General features: G+C 58.6%; 2 protein-coding genes across 2 annotated transcripts in view; both read right to left on the bottom strand.

Annotated features, from left to right (window-relative positions):
- Positions 1-5,856, bottom strand: part of SNAI3 (snail family zinc finger 3) — a 14,887-nt gene extending 9,031 nt beyond the window's left edge. Inside the window, exons 1-3 of the mRNA XM_008565882.1 lie at positions 5,774-5,856; positions 5,392-5,464; positions 4,240-4,416 (exon numbers count right to left, since the gene is read on the bottom strand). Of these exons, the coding sequence (XP_008564104.1) occupies positions 4,240-4,416; positions 5,392-5,464; positions 5,774-5,856 (333 nt within the window). The remainder of the gene's footprint in view (positions 1-4,239; positions 4,417-5,391; positions 5,465-5,773) is intronic.
- RNF166 (ring finger protein 166) lies at positions 5,182-11,175 on the bottom strand. The gene is made up of 5 exons (XM_008565878.1): positions 10,649-11,175; positions 8,364-8,476; positions 7,680-7,794; positions 7,222-7,329; positions 5,182-6,257 (listed from the first exon to the last, which is right to left on the bottom strand). The coding sequence occupies exons 2-5, from the start codon at positions 8,459-8,461 to the stop codon at positions 6,192-6,194; spliced, it is 387 nt and encodes a 128-aa protein (XP_008564100.1). The 5' UTR covers positions 8,462-8,476; positions 10,649-11,175; the 3' UTR covers positions 5,182-6,191.
- Between the last annotated feature and the right edge of the window lie 4,255 nt (positions 11,176-15,430).

The following is a 15,430-nucleotide window of genomic DNA, read 5'->3' as shown; positions in this document are numbered from 1 at the left end:
AGGAAAGCCTCAGCGCCTGCACTGTCCCCACACGTGAGGCGCCAGGGAGGGAGAGCAGCTCTCCCCGTCTGCTCTGTGTCCTTCTGTCTTCAATACTGTATGCTTTGCTCTGGGGGTTAAACCTGCCCCTGCTGCCCCTGCAGTAGGAAACGTGCTTCCCACCATCCTCCTAGAATGGCCCCTCTCTGACCCAGAGCAGGATCTGCAGGCGACTGAGGTCCTGGCTTTCTCCCTTCGGCGTCTAGGACCTCGGGGAGGACAGCTGGCTGTGGCCAGGCAGCCGGGCCCCTCTGGTCTGCCTCCATCAGGTAGACAAAGAGTGGGTTTCTAGTAGGGTGCAAACCCCAAGCCGTAGGTCAGATTACGGGATCAGTAAGAAATTGTAACAGTTTCATTTATGTTGATATTTTTATCCCTTTTATGTGTATATTTTTGTACTTTTGGGGTACGTTCTACAATGAGTGGAGTAATAGTGCTTGGTCACCCTCAGTGAAGGGCAGTTACTACCATAAGCTGCTCACACCATTTTGAGACCTGAATGTTTGAGGCAATAGTGGTCCTTAAACTGTGGACACACTCTGTGTGACACAGGGGTCCTGAGAGGCATAGGGGTCCTGAAAGGCGGTGTCACACATGGTGTATCAGACAGTGAGACATGCAAGGGTGGACGTGGCAGAGAAAGTGATGCTGGATGTTGAGGAGGGGGTCCTTGGGGCTGGGCAGGAGAGATGAGAACCGAGCAGGGGTCCCAGCAGCGAGGCACTGTGTGCATGGGTGCATGTGCTTGTGCAAAGTCACAGGTGCTGTTCCTGTGTGACAGGGAGGTCATACATCAGTGGGGGAGTCCGAGGTCAAGACAGGAGTCCATAGGGTGGGCCCACAGCACCATCCTGATGAGCCCAAGGGCCGTGTGGCACTCTGTCACAGGGCAGAACGTCTCCACTGGGAATGTTCTCTCCGTCTCTCTCTCGGTGTCCCTCAGCACGTTGTGCTTATCTCGTCCAGCCACAAGGGGGACAAAGACCAACCAAGCACAGCCTTTCCTCCGCGGCCGGCAGGAGGGAGGCATGTCTCAGTGGCTCAAACCTCCGCACAGCTTTGCTCAAGGGACCCTGAGCCCTGCCAGCCAGAACAGGCCCAGGACCAGGCATGAGCCACCCTGGTGCCCAGGCTCCTATTAATGTGAGGCCAGGATTGGGGCAGGCTGACCACAGATGTACAGGAGGACCTGGAGTCCCTTCAAGGCACATCCCAAAGGAGCCGGCAGCGGGTCCGATGGGTCCAAAGCACCTTGTCTGCTGGCCTCACGCTGGTGCCCACATTCAGCAGGATGCTCTTGTGCCTGGGCCGGGTCAGGGCAGTAGGCCAGACTCACAGGGGGCCTCAGCAGCTCTGGCCCTAGGCAGTGGCTCCAGCGCCCTCCAGAATTGCTGCAGGTCAGACCACAGAGGCAGTAGGAGAACAGCCCTAGTTAGAATTATGAGACCACCAATACCTGCCCTTGTGGTTGAAGACCGCTTTCTATCAGTGACAAGCTGCTCTTCCAGGTGCCATCCCCCCAGAGCCTGGCAATGGCTCAATAGAGAGATGACCAGCCCAGCTTCTCAGGTCTCGGAGCGGGATGCGACTGGGAGTCTGTCCTCTGGCCCTGCAGAGTCTGTCCTAGGCTCTTTCACAGTCTGCTGTTCACGATGCCTTCCTTAGGCTCTTTGTTAAAGTGCCTTTGGACCTTCTCAGTCTTTGACACCTGGTTGTGAATGACTTTAAGCCTCTTTCCCCAAGAGTGTGTTTAGGAGGGGACAGAGAGGATAAAGCCTGGTATCTTAGAGTTACAGAAGGAGGTGCCACAGTGGTCTCTTGACTGGGGGTGGGCTCTACCCAGGTGTTTCTCCCCCAGCAGAGGCTGACCTCCCACTTCTGGGCAGAGGCGTTCTGGGTCCCCCACAGATGCCCCTGGGGTTTTCAGGTGTGCTGCCGAGTGGGAAGAGTGAGGGCTGGGCCCACACGGCGAGTGCTGGCCCTGTTCAGCCCTCAATCCCATTAGGGGATTTAAGGCAGTTTCTCCGAATTTCTTTCTTCATCCATGACACAGGAGCAGGGACTCCTGCCTATGTCCCCAGGGCCTTGTGAGCCTAAGATGAGGTGGCCGTGCTCCAGACGAAAGCTGAGCATCACCCAGTGTGCCTCAGCCATTACACAGGATGAGGCTGCTGTGGCCAGGTGTGCCAGGCCCACCTGGATGGACGAGGTGCAGCTGGAAGACCTGTTTGTTAGTGATTTTAGGGCAGGCCCCTGTGCACACCTGTAGTTCCAGCAGAGACTCGGCCGTGTCTGCTCTGCTGCTGTTAAGGAGTGCCCAGACCTCCGGTCACGGCTCCTGATACCTGGGCTGAGCATTACAGGCAGTTTCTTGGGAGCTTGGCCTGGGGCCAGGGGCCCTTCATGCTCTTGGCGTCCTGCCTCATCCTGCCTCGTCGGGCCTCGTCCTGCTGCCCCCTGACTCAGGAGTCCGGTGACCTGGAGGTGCTTTCTAGGAAGTGAGGTGCTTGCTTCCCACGCTGTTGAGTAACTGAAGGCATGTTGCCACGAGTTGGGCCCCTGACTGCCTCTGGACCCCTCAGGGCACAGGAGCCCAGGCTCCTGGAGGACAAGGCCCAGGTGGGTCTGTGCTGTTCTGTCCGATCCTTGATCCTCGCAGACTCAGGGTGGGAGGGAGACCCAAGCTCCTGGGACTCACTGCCTAGAGGGGGTGGGTCTGTGTCTGAGCCATGCAGGCTCCACACCCAGCCCATGTAGTGGGAAACCTGCTAGGAACTGGTGCCATCTTGGCTCCTGCTGCTGTGATTTGTGTGTGGCTTGGGGAGCCCCCTCCCTTGACTCTTCGGCTTAAGGGACTGTGGCTTATTTCTAGCCATGTGAGCAACACCCAGAGGAGGCAAATGCGGCCACAGAGGTGAAGGGCCTGGCCTCCCCATTCTCCTTGGGACAACCCCACTAGTATTATGGATTTCAGACATTTGGCTCCACCTGGGGTTTCATTAAAGAGTAAAAAGAGGGCTGTTGGCCACCTGCTTGGTGTGCCTTCCTCGCCTGCCGTGGCAGGGTCTGCTGGGGGTCACTCTGACATCCTCCCTGGGGAGATTCTCCTGGACACTGAATCATGCAAGAGCTGCTTGGACCTGCAGAGGAAGGAACGAGACCAGGGCGGTGACTTCGATGGGACGCTGTCTTGTGGCTCTTGGCTCCCCAGTTGTCTTGCTGAGGGGCCTGGAGGAGTGACCACCCCTGTGGCCTCCAGATATGAGCTAGGGGAGGGGGCAGGGGACCTGGCAGGCATCCTGGGGAGTAAGATAGGCCATCCATCTATTCCCGGGCCCTTGAAGGGCGGCAGCTGGGGGCTTCCTCAGACAGCCCCAGATCAGGGGCAGCAGGGGCCTAGGGCCCCAGATGGGGAGGGGGCGGGAGTCCACAACATTATCCTGGGTCAAATGCTTGGAGAAGGGCAGAAGGGGTTTGGGAGCTGGCCGAGTTGCTTCCGCTGCCGGCCACTGTGAAACCCAGGTCGGCTCCTCCTCCTCCAGATGCCCTGTTTTCCCTCTTCAGCTCGGGGGGCTGCTTCACGGAACAGGTGTGTGGTCATGGTTCATCCCGGGCAGCACCAGCCATATCATCCCTAAGGACAGTGACCCAGCCACGGAGACATACACATGCAAAAGGGTCCTCTCCTGCCTTGACCCTGTCAGAAGCCAAAGTCCCTTAAAAATCTGCTCCCGTCAACAGCACAAGCATGAGGGGGCCCCACTCAGGGGACTGTTTTTCCTTCTCTAGCTCTACCCCAGGTCCAGTGTCCCTGACACCTGGCCCAGTCCCGAGCCCCCATGGGTGCCTTGCCAGCTGCAGTATAGTCCCAGGGTAGAGGTCCTGGGAGAGGACTCCTCAGAGCTGAGGACAATGCAGAGTCGGGGGGTATCTGACTGGAGCCCAGATATGGACCAGGAAGCATGGGAGGCAGCGTGGAGCCCTGGGCACGTCCGTGCTGCACAGCCCCACTGACCTGCAGCTTGGCAACCTGCCCACTCCCCCTTCTCCTGGGGTGTGGCGGGCTCCTGGGCCCACGGTGCTGAGGAGCCTCCCAGTGACTCGGCAGGTGCTGCAGCCTCCGCAAGTGACGCAGAGAAGCTCAGGTGTCATTTCCCCAAGGGTGGGCGGCAGGTGGAGGGGAGCTGTGGAGGCCAGGACCTGCCGAGACAGGGCCCCAAAGCTGCCCCAGGCCTTGCGGGCATCGCGGTCATGCCCTGTGATGGCCCCCTGCCTCACCATAGGCAGGTGGGGGCAGGCCTGAAAGGTGGCAATGGATGGCTGCCTAGATGGTGGACACACGCGGCCAGGTCCCGCCCTGCTCTGGGGGCTCTCGGCCTAGTTGGGCATGGGACATGGGCCCACATGGACAGATCAGGGTGGGTCAGCTCCCTGGGAGGTGCTGTGTCATTGGCCTCCAGGGAGGCCATGGGGGAGGGCAGGCTCTGCTGCTCCCCAGGACCTGGCATTGTCCACTGTGCCCCAAACACAGGCACCGCTGTTGGCGGAGTCCAAGAGTGGCCCCGTAACCAGTCTCCCCTCAAGTTACAGCTGGTGGAGCTTCTGCTCGTCTGGCCCATGCTATGGCTCTAAAGCTCCAGACGCCCACCTTCCCTTAGAATGAGTCACCCAGAACAGAGACCTGCCTCTGGAAGCGACCTGCTCCAGCGCAAGGGAGGGGCAAGGCCGCAATGGAAGCCCTCCACGATGACTGGCCCTTGGTGATCTGGAGAACAGGGACTCTGAGGTTCTGATGGTGGCCCCTTGGAGAGCCACAAGCAGCCAGTCTAACACCCAGGATGTCCAGAAACCAACCCAGGAGTCCAAGCCCCAGGCCAGCAAAAAGCAAGGACGCCCTGCACGTGTGGACATTTCAGAAGGAGAAGGGTCCGGTGCCAGCATCTGAAAGGCCCATGTGCTCTCCAGAGGTGTGAGGCTCTGGCTAAGGGCACACACCAGGGCCCCAGCAGGCTGCACGCCTGGCGTAAGGCCCTGACGAAGAAACACACCTGAGGACCTAGGACGTAGAGAAAGGGCCCAGGGACTCCCCAGAACCCTCCGCTGTGAATATCTGCAGAATAAAACCCACCGCCAAGGCTGCCATAGATGCTCTGAAACATTTTATTTAAACTTTTTTAAAAGACAGCAATAATTTATGCCATGAACAGAAGAGTTTTGACAGGTGCTTTCTGGCCCAACCCACCGCCAAGTAGGCCCCTGCCCAGACCCCAGCTCTGCTACCACTGGGGGGCGCTCCTGCCCGAGGCAGGACATGGTCAGCTCTGGGAGGTGACAGTGGGCCGAGGCCAGTACCCTGGTGGGAGGAGGGCCACCCTGCGTCTGCGGAAGCAGCCACAGCACGTGGCCAGGCTGCTGGGATTTCTTCCTGGATAGCATCAAAGAGAAACCAACAAACCACGAGAGCTGACAGCGGTGGGGACCTTGGCTTGACTGTTCTGGCCGCCACCCATCTCCCTCCCTCCTTGCATTGGTCCCACACTGCTTGTTTTTGATTGTTTTTTTAAAAAATATAATTCTGTAAATGTTTCATAAAAATACTATTGTTCCTAGTCAAACACAGATACTGCAGTATGAAGAGTAGCTGCATTGTCTTTGCTCTAAAAAACGTGAAAAGATCGTCACACTGGATAATATAGAAAATGCCAGGATTCCTAAGTATCACAAAAGCCAGTACCAAATGCGCAAGGTGGAAGCGCTGCCAGGTGTGGGTGGGGGCGGCGCTGGGTGGCGGCCTGGGCTCCTCTCCCCAGCTCTCATTGCGACAACAGGGCCTGCGGGGCGCAGCGTGGGGCACCGACTGTCCCTTCTCCACATGAGGAGGACATCATGGCTTTGAGGAGATGGCTGACGGCTCTAAGTCCCCATGGGCCAGCACCTGCCCCGTGAGGCCGCCTGCTCAGCCCCCTGATCAGCCTGAAGCACCAAATGACCCAGGACCACAGGTGGCCCTGCCCTGACGGCAGAGGGACAGCCAGCAGTGGCTCTCCTCGTGCACGAGTGGAGACTCCACCTGGTGCGGTGAGGCTTGCCTGGTACACGGCTGGTGCACGGTGCATCCTCCGAGGCTCAGGCTGGCAGCTGGGCGGCCTCCTTCAGTTCTCAGAGAGAGACAGGGCCAGGGCGGCCTGGAAGGCAGCTTCCTCATCGATGCTGTAGTCCTGGAAGACAGGAAGTGGAGATGGGCCGGGGACGTGAGAGCCCAGATGAGCCCTGGCCCCCAGCACCGGGACACCTCCTCTACCCTGTCACCACAAACAGATCCACTTATCACTTCCAGTCTCCATTTCCCAGCACAACCCAGGTCAGGGCCTAGGACAGGGACCTGCACCATCTCTGTGGGGAGGTTAAAGCACTGTCCATGTCGTGACTGTAATGGGGCTTTCCCCAAGTTCTTGTCTTAGGCTAGGTCCTCAAGCGCAGGCCAGAGCCTCTGCCATGCGTGGCCCAGCAGTCTGCAGACACCTGTGGCCAGTGACCATGTGCCCGGCACCCATGTGCCAAGTAGGTGTGGGACGGCTGTCTTCTCACCTCCGACTGTAAGAACTGGGGTTTCTGAGATGAGGAGGTAAGCCAGAGAGCTCCATGCCCCAGCAACAAGGACCCTGGCATGAGCAGTCCCACAAACAGCCCTGGGCGGCCAGGGGCTGGAGGCGGCAGGGACAGCAACAGACAGGGCTGGGCAGGGAGAGGCCACACCAGCGGCAAGGGTCTGGGCCAGGGTCAGCCTGGGGCTGAGTACACTCCCTCACCCACTGCAGGTTGGGGACGCAGAGCCGAAGGGTGTCACAGGTGATGACGGTCCCCTGGCTCTTCTCCAGAAACCACCTGGAAGGAAGCCCTGAAGGGCCTCTCTGTCCCTGAGGCCACCGAGGGCAGAGGCGCCTCCTCACAGATGCTCTGGGGGTGGGTGGGCGAGGGACCAGCACAGCAAAGGGGCCTGGGCTCCCGGGCTCCCTCCAGTGGCTACTCAGACTTGGCCACCATCAGCACCCCCTGAAGGCGGCTTCCCAGGGGCTAAAGTGAGCTTCTGGGTTCCCACCTTTCCCTGAACCTTAGGACCCTAGGGCTGGTTGAGGACACGAGCAGACACAGATGAGGAGGATAGGGAGGCAAGACACCCACCACAAAGGTGTCATAGGAGAATTTGTGCCGGTGCAGCAGGTGCTGCAGGAAGTTGGCGCTCTTGTAGCTGGGGTCGCCCCAGGGCATCGCCGAGCAGATGGGGCACACCTGGAACACAAGGCACTGGGGTCAAGCCACACTGTGGGGCAGCTCAGCACAGCGGGACTGGGGTCCTTGCCCATGGACCCCAGCCTGGGACCCTAAGGCACATGGAGCTCAGGCCTCAACTGCCTGAGACGTGCCTCCTGTGTCATGGGTGTTATTCACCCCGACATGCTGACACTCACCGGCTCTCACCAGGTGCTCTTGAGGCACTGAGTCACCATCCTGAGGGTCCCGGGAGGCCCCTTGTGACTCGAGTACCCCTGGACTTGCAGGGAGCAGGCTCTCAGGCTGGGCATGCTGCCCCCCATGGCCCCCCAAAGTGGGGTGAAGGTGGGCCCATGCGCAGCGCTCACCACACGGTTGGGGTCACCACGGTGGCTCTCCACGCAGTGCTTCACCAGCTCCGGCTGGTCCAGGTTGCGGGCGCCGCAGTAAGGGCAGGCGAAGGTGGACCTGTTGGGGATGTTGCTGGCGGCGGTGGGTAGTGGGGAGAGTGAGTGGCCGCTCTGGGGCCCAAGGGGCACTGCCCACCTTGCCTCACTCACACAGCCATGGCCCCAGCCTTCCCAGCCCTCTGTGGACTCTGGGCAGGCAGGAAGGAGACCTGGCAGGGCACCTTCCCCTCCCAGCCCTGCACACTCTGGTTTGACTGCTGGGGGAGTGCCACTTGCCTCCTAAGTAACCCCATCTGCTCCTTCACCCAACACAGCTGGGCAAGCAGGCTGTGGCAAGCCAGAGGGAGGGGCTGTGTTGCCACCTGTCCTGGGCGGAGCTGGCTCAGCCCATCCCACCTGCTAGGAGGTGGCGCCTGGGTCTGGCCTGAGCCCTCATCTTGGCTCCTGACACTTGAGGCATCCCTGTCCCTGGGTGGCATGCCTTTCAGCAGGATGGCCAGGATATCCCCAGAGTGGGCCCAGCCCCCTGGGCAGCTCCCCAACCTCCTTAGAGACAGGGCGGCACTCTGCCCACTCCCAGAATGAGGAGGAAATGAGGCGGACCAAGGCCTCTGCCCCCTGCGCCGCAGCCGGGCTGCCTACCTGGGGATGGGCTGGGACGTGGGCACCACGGGGATGAACTTGGGACAGTGGGCCATCTGCTCCTGGACCTTCAGACAGGAAGAGGCGTGCACCCTCATCTTGGCCAGTGTCACCTTAAGAGGAGGCAGGCAGGGCCTCAGTCACCCAGGATGAGGGAAGGACAAGCTCACGTCCTGTCACCTGCAGCAGGGCCAGTCCCTCCTACTCCTAAATGTTCAAAGGCCCCAGGCAGCAGCCCATGTGCATGGCTTTGGAGTGACCCAGATGGAGAAAAGATGCCAAATGAAGGAACCACAGGCTCAGGGTCCCAGAGACCCACTGCTGAGCTGCACACAGCAGCAATGTGGCTGCAGGCCTCAGGCTCTGGTGCATGGAGCAGGCGCCCAGCCACCAGCCGCTCCAGATGGGCCAGCACCAGTTGCTGCCTGCGAGTCTCTGTCCAGAGAGAGCTGCCACGGGAAAGAGCACTTCAGGGAGGGAAAGGGATGGTGTTGATTAGGGAAAAACCACACCTCCTAATGGGAACCAACAGAAATAACCCTTTTAGACAAACATCTTTTGACAGAACTCTTTACCAGGTGTAAAAAACACAACACAACAAACCTGAGTCACATGGGAAGATCTGGTCAGGGTCAGAAATCTGGCCTGGAGACAGGGAATGGGGCAGAGACGGAATGACCCGGCAGAAGGAAGAGGCACAGCTGACCCTCCCTGGGGGTGGACACCACAAAGTCCTTCCACTTAGCAAGTGCCATGAGGCTGGGGATAAATATTCCACAGAACTGGGGAAGCAGCAAGGGGCAGGGTGGGACAGCTGCTTCAGGGACTACAGGGCACCATCCCCGGCCACGCTGCAACCCTGGTGTCCAGGGTACCAGGCCCCAAGACTGGCAGGCGCCCAAGAAGTTCCTCCAGGGGTGATTGCCAAGGGTCCCTCTGGACACCAGCCCCGTGGACACGGACAGCCCTGCACACCTGGGCGGGCAAGCGGGAGGTGCAGCCGCACTCTCAAGACCCACGTTAGAGAAGGGTGGGTCCTGCTGCCTGTCTCTGCAAAGCACGCGTGGGAGCAGGATCCCCATGGTGGCAGTGTGGAGAGGTGAGGCTTTAGGAGGTGACTGGATCATGAGGGCTCTGCCCTCATGAATGGATTAACCCCTTCATGGAGTAGTTATCGTGGGTGTAGACGGGGGCTTTATAAGGAAACACGTGAACACATGCTTGTGCATGCCATTCTTGCCATCGGATAAGCAGCATATCTCCACAGACTCTCTAGAGTCCTGTGAAGAAAGAGTCCAGGAAGAAGGCCCTCACCAGAGGTGCCCCACAGCCTTGGACTTCCCAGCCTCCAAAACCGTAAGTAAATTTTGTTTCTTTATAAATTGCTCAGTTTCAGGCATTCTGTTATAGACCCCTTCACATGCAAAACTGAGCAGACTGATCTTTGCCTCGGGGATAGAGTCTGACCAGGGAAGAGCCCAGGAGGCACCCAAGGGTGGAGGAGGCCACGGCAGCCCAGCCTCAGCCCGCCAGGACTCAAGGCAGATCCTGGACGTCTAGACCTTTAGCCATCAGGATGGAGCAGCGAGGGGCTGCTTCTACTCGCTAAACTGGCAGAGCTCCTAACCCGAGATGGGGCAAGGTCTGAAAACACAAGTTCAAAGTAAATTCCTACCCACTTGTCCCACCAGTAGCAGTTGAAGCACAGGGACAAACACCAGGGGTCTCCCCACTGTGCAGTGAGGGGTGTGGGGTGCAGGTGGGTGCCAGAGGGCAGGATGGGGGGCTGCTGAGCTCCAGCACAAACCATAGGGCCTGGGGGTGCTGATTTGGGTGTGGTAGCGCCGGTGTCTCTGTAGCCCTGTGGCCCTGCCTTGCACCTCAGAGCCCCAGGGCCGTCCTCACTCTGCCCCCACAGTTCCACTTGTGTGGCAGCCAGCATGTGAGGTACCATGAGTGGTGAGCTGCATCCAGGGGTTTCAGCTCAGCCCTAGGTCCCTGTATCAACCACACTCACATGGGACCCAGTGCCTGGGCCAGGCGCTCTGACAGTGCCTTACCATCGGGGCCTTCCCCTGGGTCTCAGATGTCACGACAGGGAAGTGAGACATGACAGGAGGAGGGAGACTGGGCAGGCTTCCTCATGCAGAAGCAGAGACCGTTAATTGACAGGAAAGGGAGGCAGCTCAGGCACCCATCCCCCTGCTGGAAAGCAGAACTCATGGACTGAAGCCACCCCACTCGAAGAACCTCCCCCCGACCCCAGGAGGCCATGGGGCAGGTACCTTCTTGTTGCAGCCCCGGCAGGGCGCCTTGTAGGATGAGAGTTGCTTTTCCACGTGGGTGGCCTTGTCTACCTTCTTGGGGTCGAAGGGCAGGCGGCAGAGCGGGCACAGGGGGGATGGCACCTGCAGGCAGGGTTGGAGGCACTCCCCGCAGAACCTGTAGGGGACATAGGCCTGAGGGATGGCCAGTGGCCCAGCCCCTTCTCATGCTCCAGCACATATGGGATCTACAGGGCAGCTGCCCCACTTCTGTCCGCATTTCTGGATGGGTCACTCTTGTGCCCAAGGCCCACCAGCTGGACAGGCTCCATCTGGCTAAAGGGCGGCCAGGTCCGCTCCCAGCAGCAGGTCCTGCTGTATCCTCGAGGCTGGCAGAGCAGTGGCTGTGGCTGCCCAACATGTGAGCTGGCCCTGTGGCATCATCCCAAAAAGAACTCTCACTGGGGCAGGTGGCCAGGACTCTGTCTTGCCAGGCTCATCATGTGCTGGTAACAATACCTCTGCAGGATCAGAGGGCAGGGGACAGCCTCCAGAAGCTCCCCAGGTGCTAAGCTTTGGGGAGTAAAATCACCAACAATGTGGAAAAGGAAACTGCCCAGCCCAGGAATACCTCTGCAGGATCAGAGGGCAGGGGACAGCCTCCAGAAGCTCCCCAGGTGCTAAGCTTCGGGGAGTAAAATCACCAACAATGTGGAAAAGGAAACTGCCCAGCCCAGGGAACTCTGGACTTGTTGGATGGAACAGGGAGCAGCTAGCCAGGTGGCAACACACCCTGGGCTGGGTGAGAGTCACCAGCCTCAGGACAGCATCCTGAAGGGAAGGCAGGAGGGGGCTCCTGCTCCCTCTGAGTGCAGTTCATGACACGAGGGGCTGTGCTTAGGCTCATGACCACTGAGCACATTGGCTCAGGTCCCAGTCACACACTTGGAGCACCTGAGGCTCCCCGTGGGCTCTAAGCTCTTGGCACCATCCCCTGGAGATAACTGTGTCCTGAGAATATATGGCCAGACACAACACCCCAGTGGTCCCTGTGTGTGCCCCAGCCCCCCACCCAGCCCGCTCACACACGTCCTCCAGCTGGTGTTCATAGTCGCCTCTCTCTGCAAGTGCACACACCTTGCTCAGGTGGGAGGAAAACTAGTCAGCAGGAACACGGGGCACAAAAACTCCCAGCGAAGAGCAAAAAGAAGGAAAGGAACACAATCACAGGACAGCCTCGATCCAACTTCATGAGGAGGGCCATGGGGGAAGTTCAGCCACAGTGAGGTGCCTGGGACACTGGACACCAAGACAGAGCCCCCCAGTCCCAAGGCCAGTGCCAGCTTAAGGATGGGCAGCTGGCCCAGACAGAAAGATGGCTACTTCATAGGCTGCAGGAAATCGGGGTGTGCACAGCTTTACTTTTCCCTGGCTGCACTCTGCAGGTTGGGCCAGGGGGTGGGGACAAGGAGCTGTATTGGACAGAGGGGACGTGAGAATGTTCCTTAATTTATAGATGACTCAGCTAAATTATAGGCCAGAGTTCTCTGTGCCATCAAGAGATTTCCGTCTCCTTCTCAAGAAAAGGTCTGTTTTGCAATGAGGAAGACCGAGAGCTTCAGGCAAGGCCAGCCACGGGGGCATCTCAAGTCCTTCCTGCTGTCCAACCCAGGGCCCCTTCTCTTCCTACATGGGTGGAGCCAACACCTGGCTAGTCTTGCTCATGTTAAATTTTGCACAGGAGAGAAGGCAAGAGTCATCCTAAGACCTGAGACCTGTCTGGAGATGAAAAGTTCCCAAGAGGCCTTTTCCTGCAGAGTAAAAAGGTCGCTTGCTTGTCACTTACCTCACCCGAGCAGGGTGAGGTTTCACCAGGAACCGCATGCAGGTTTGCAAAGGAGACACTCACCCCTTAGTGCCCCAGCCAGTCCTCCCAGGGCCGAGCCCATCACTGGTCCCCAGGATCTCATTAGCCTAACAGCCAGGGAGGCCTCTGACTTGACCCAATCACCGGAGGAAGGTGCTGGCAAGATGGTCTGAAGAGGGGATCCGATGGTGCATGGGTGTCTACAGCAGCAAGAAGTGCAAAGTACGCAAGGTGCCCACAGCAGGTGGACAGAAAAGCACAGGGTGGCACACACACACACCATGGGGTGACGCTCAGCCGTGAAACAGAGCAAAGAACTGATGGGCACTGCATGCAGACAAGCTGGGGCCGCAGGACGGAAAAGAGGACTGTGTCTCTTTGTGGGGTGATGAGAACGGTCTGAAATTGTGGCAATGGCTGCATAACTCTGTGAACACACTACATACCACTGAGCAATACACTTTAAGTGAGCAAATTATAAGGTATGTGAGTTCTCTCCCAATCAACCTGTTAAAAACCAAACAGAAGGCCAGGTCACACGAGCAAGGCCCTGTCCTCAACCAGCAGGATGCAGGGAGAGCACAAGAGGAAACCGGCCCCACCTGCGGGGAAACCTGACTATCTCCATGTCCCAGCCCCTGAAGAGCAGGAGGCAGAATGAAGTGTCCACTTGGTGGGGCCTGGTTCGAGGCCTAGTTTTCAGTGACCGCCACCCCAGTGTGCTGAGCTAGCAGCCGCGAGCGGGGCACATTACTCCCACCAGAAGTTCCTGCCTGCGTCTGCCCCAGGACTGGTGCTGAGCAGCTTCTCAGCTGAATGAAGCAGCTGGGGGCGGTGGGTATGGGGGCGGCAAAAGCCTCATGGAGCTGGGGGGGGAATCACACTGGCTCTCTTGCCAGGCACATGGGACTGGAGCGTGGACGCCAAGCCGCACGGCACCACTGATGTCACTCCTGCCCTGGCCTTCTGCACATGGGACAGGCCAGTCCCCTCAGGCAAGACCTGCAGTTGTCCTGACTGGCGAAGGGTGCCTTACAAAGGTTTTCCAGGCTGTCTTGTGATGACATGTGTGTCCTGGCCCACCAGCTCTGGTTGCGATGTGGCTCACTGCCTGGGCTCTCCCCCAGGTGTGACAGACAACAGCTCCTTCTGGGGCCCTGAGGGAGTTCCTACAAGTTCCTCCACACAGCTCCACTGAGGGGCTTCCAGGCGCTTGCGCTCGAAAGCCCTCCCTACCATCCCTACCATCCCTTCTTCTGTCCAGCGCTGAAGCAGGGCTCCTGCCCTGACACCGGGCTACACTCACCACAAGAAAACCTACTCTGGGGAAGGAAACTGCTCCTGGTCATGTAGCTCATGGAGGGAAAGAACCAGACCATTAGCAAACTTTTTACAGGGAACATGCAAGACTTTTTTCAGGGAACACGAACATCCTGTGCTCATCTGCACACACCCCATAGCGACACACGACAAGAAACTGAGAAAGCTAGAGGTAAAGAAAGAACAGCCAGAAAACACAGCCAGCAGAGAAAGCCAGGAGAAAATCTTTTAAAGGCAGAGACTGTATGAGAGACTCTTGCAGGTTCAGCAGTAAGACAAGGAGGAGAGCTGTCAAATTCTGTCCAGAAAAGCACTGGGTGGGGGAGAGGGCTTATAGGAAAAGAGGCTTTTACCATTCCATGTACCTGTATTCTGTGTTATGAAAACCACATTTTAAGAAAGGGAAGTAAAAAAGAAAGAGCAAATATCGATATCTGCGGACCAGGAAACTGGAAATACGGTGGTCCAGTCAGGGTGAAGGTGCTGGAGCCAAAGGGACGCCACCTGAATCCTGTGAAGGGCTTTCTAAAACGAGGCCCCAGACAAGCCTTACGTTCTCAGGAACGGACTGGAAGATACAGAACACACCTCAAAGCATGCACTAGTATGTGCTCATAAGAAATAAGTCTTGTTCAGGGCTGCCCCGTCAAAATGTCACAGTAGAGTGAGACTGAGGAGTGCGAGCAGTGCACTTACTAGCTAAGTTGGCAGATCTCCCTGTGTGGGTAGGTGGCTGTGTTGTCTGACACCAGGGCAGGGAGAGCGAATGCATCTCTGGATCCTGACACTATCCCTTCTGCCTCCCTGGGTGACTGGCAGGCGCACCCCACCCAGCAGTTCCGGTTCCCTCTTTGTATCAGCAGCCTCCAAAGTCAGCTGCTTTTGTTTGCAAAATGTCCTAGGGCCTCCTACCAGCCTGGGTGCACCCCGCCCAAACCCACCCCCTCAGCAACTTAGTCCTCTGCATCTGTGGGGAAGCCCTTCTCTCCCTCTCCACCCTGCTAATTTCGCTGAGAGCTATTATTCAGCACTTCGGAGATGTTGTGAAGCAGACACTCTGATCTCAGGTCCCTGCTAACCAGGGTAGCAGCTCCCTGCCCGCTGGGAGGAAGACCACAACCTCAAGTTTCTGTTCCTGAAACACCCTCTGGTGGCCCTGGCGCAGCTGGAAACCCTACAAGGCACTTGGTGTCTGGTCCCTTGCGAGCTAGCAGACCCAGCTACTCAGTGCTCAGCCTGGCCCGAGTTCTCCTTCAAAACAAAACAAAACAGCACCAGACTCCAAACAAGCCCCTCTCCTAACTTTGGGGAACTCCCTTCCTCGTGGTCAAAACAAGCAGACAGCGGGTGGAAGAGTTGACAGCAACAGCCACAAGTCATTTATTCGCAATTGCCCATTTCGGCTCCACAGGACCGGGTCGTCGGAGGCCGGCGCAGCACCCCCGGGACTCCGGGCGCGCGCAGGGCTGCAGGTCGCCCCCGTGCGCAGGGTGGTCGGATCGAGAGCCGGGGTGCGGGGGCGCTGGGCTCAGGAGGACCGCGCCCAGAGGGCTGGAACCGCCGCGCAGGGCCCGGACCCCGCCGCCCGCGGCCCGCCCGGCGCCCCCGTCCCCCCG

The sequence above is a fragment of the Galeopterus variegatus genome, unplaced genomic scaffold (genome assembly GCF_000696425.1).
Source record: "Galeopterus variegatus unplaced genomic scaffold, G_variegatus-3.0.2 Scaffold210, whole genome shotgun sequence".
In the NCBI taxonomy this organism is placed as follows: domain Eukaryota; kingdom Metazoa; phylum Chordata; class Mammalia; order Dermoptera; family Cynocephalidae; genus Galeopterus; species Galeopterus variegatus.
This window is presented reverse-complemented; position numbering and strand designations above follow the sequence as displayed.

Bases quoted from the DNA above. Each gene is read 5' to 3' on its own strand.
- RNF166 (XM_008565878.1), bottom strand. From the start codon at position 8,461: ATGAGGGTGCACGCCTCTTCCTGTCTGAAGGTCCAGGAGCAGATGGCC. The intron at 7,795-8,363 runs GTAGGCAGCCCG...CACCGCCGCCAG, and splicing joins ACGTCCCAGCCCATCCCCAG to CAACATCCCCAACAGGTCCA. The intron at 7,330-7,679 runs GTGAGCGCTGCG...CTTGTGTTCCAG, and splicing joins GTGGTGACCCCAACCGTGTG to GTGTGCCCCATCTGCTCGGC.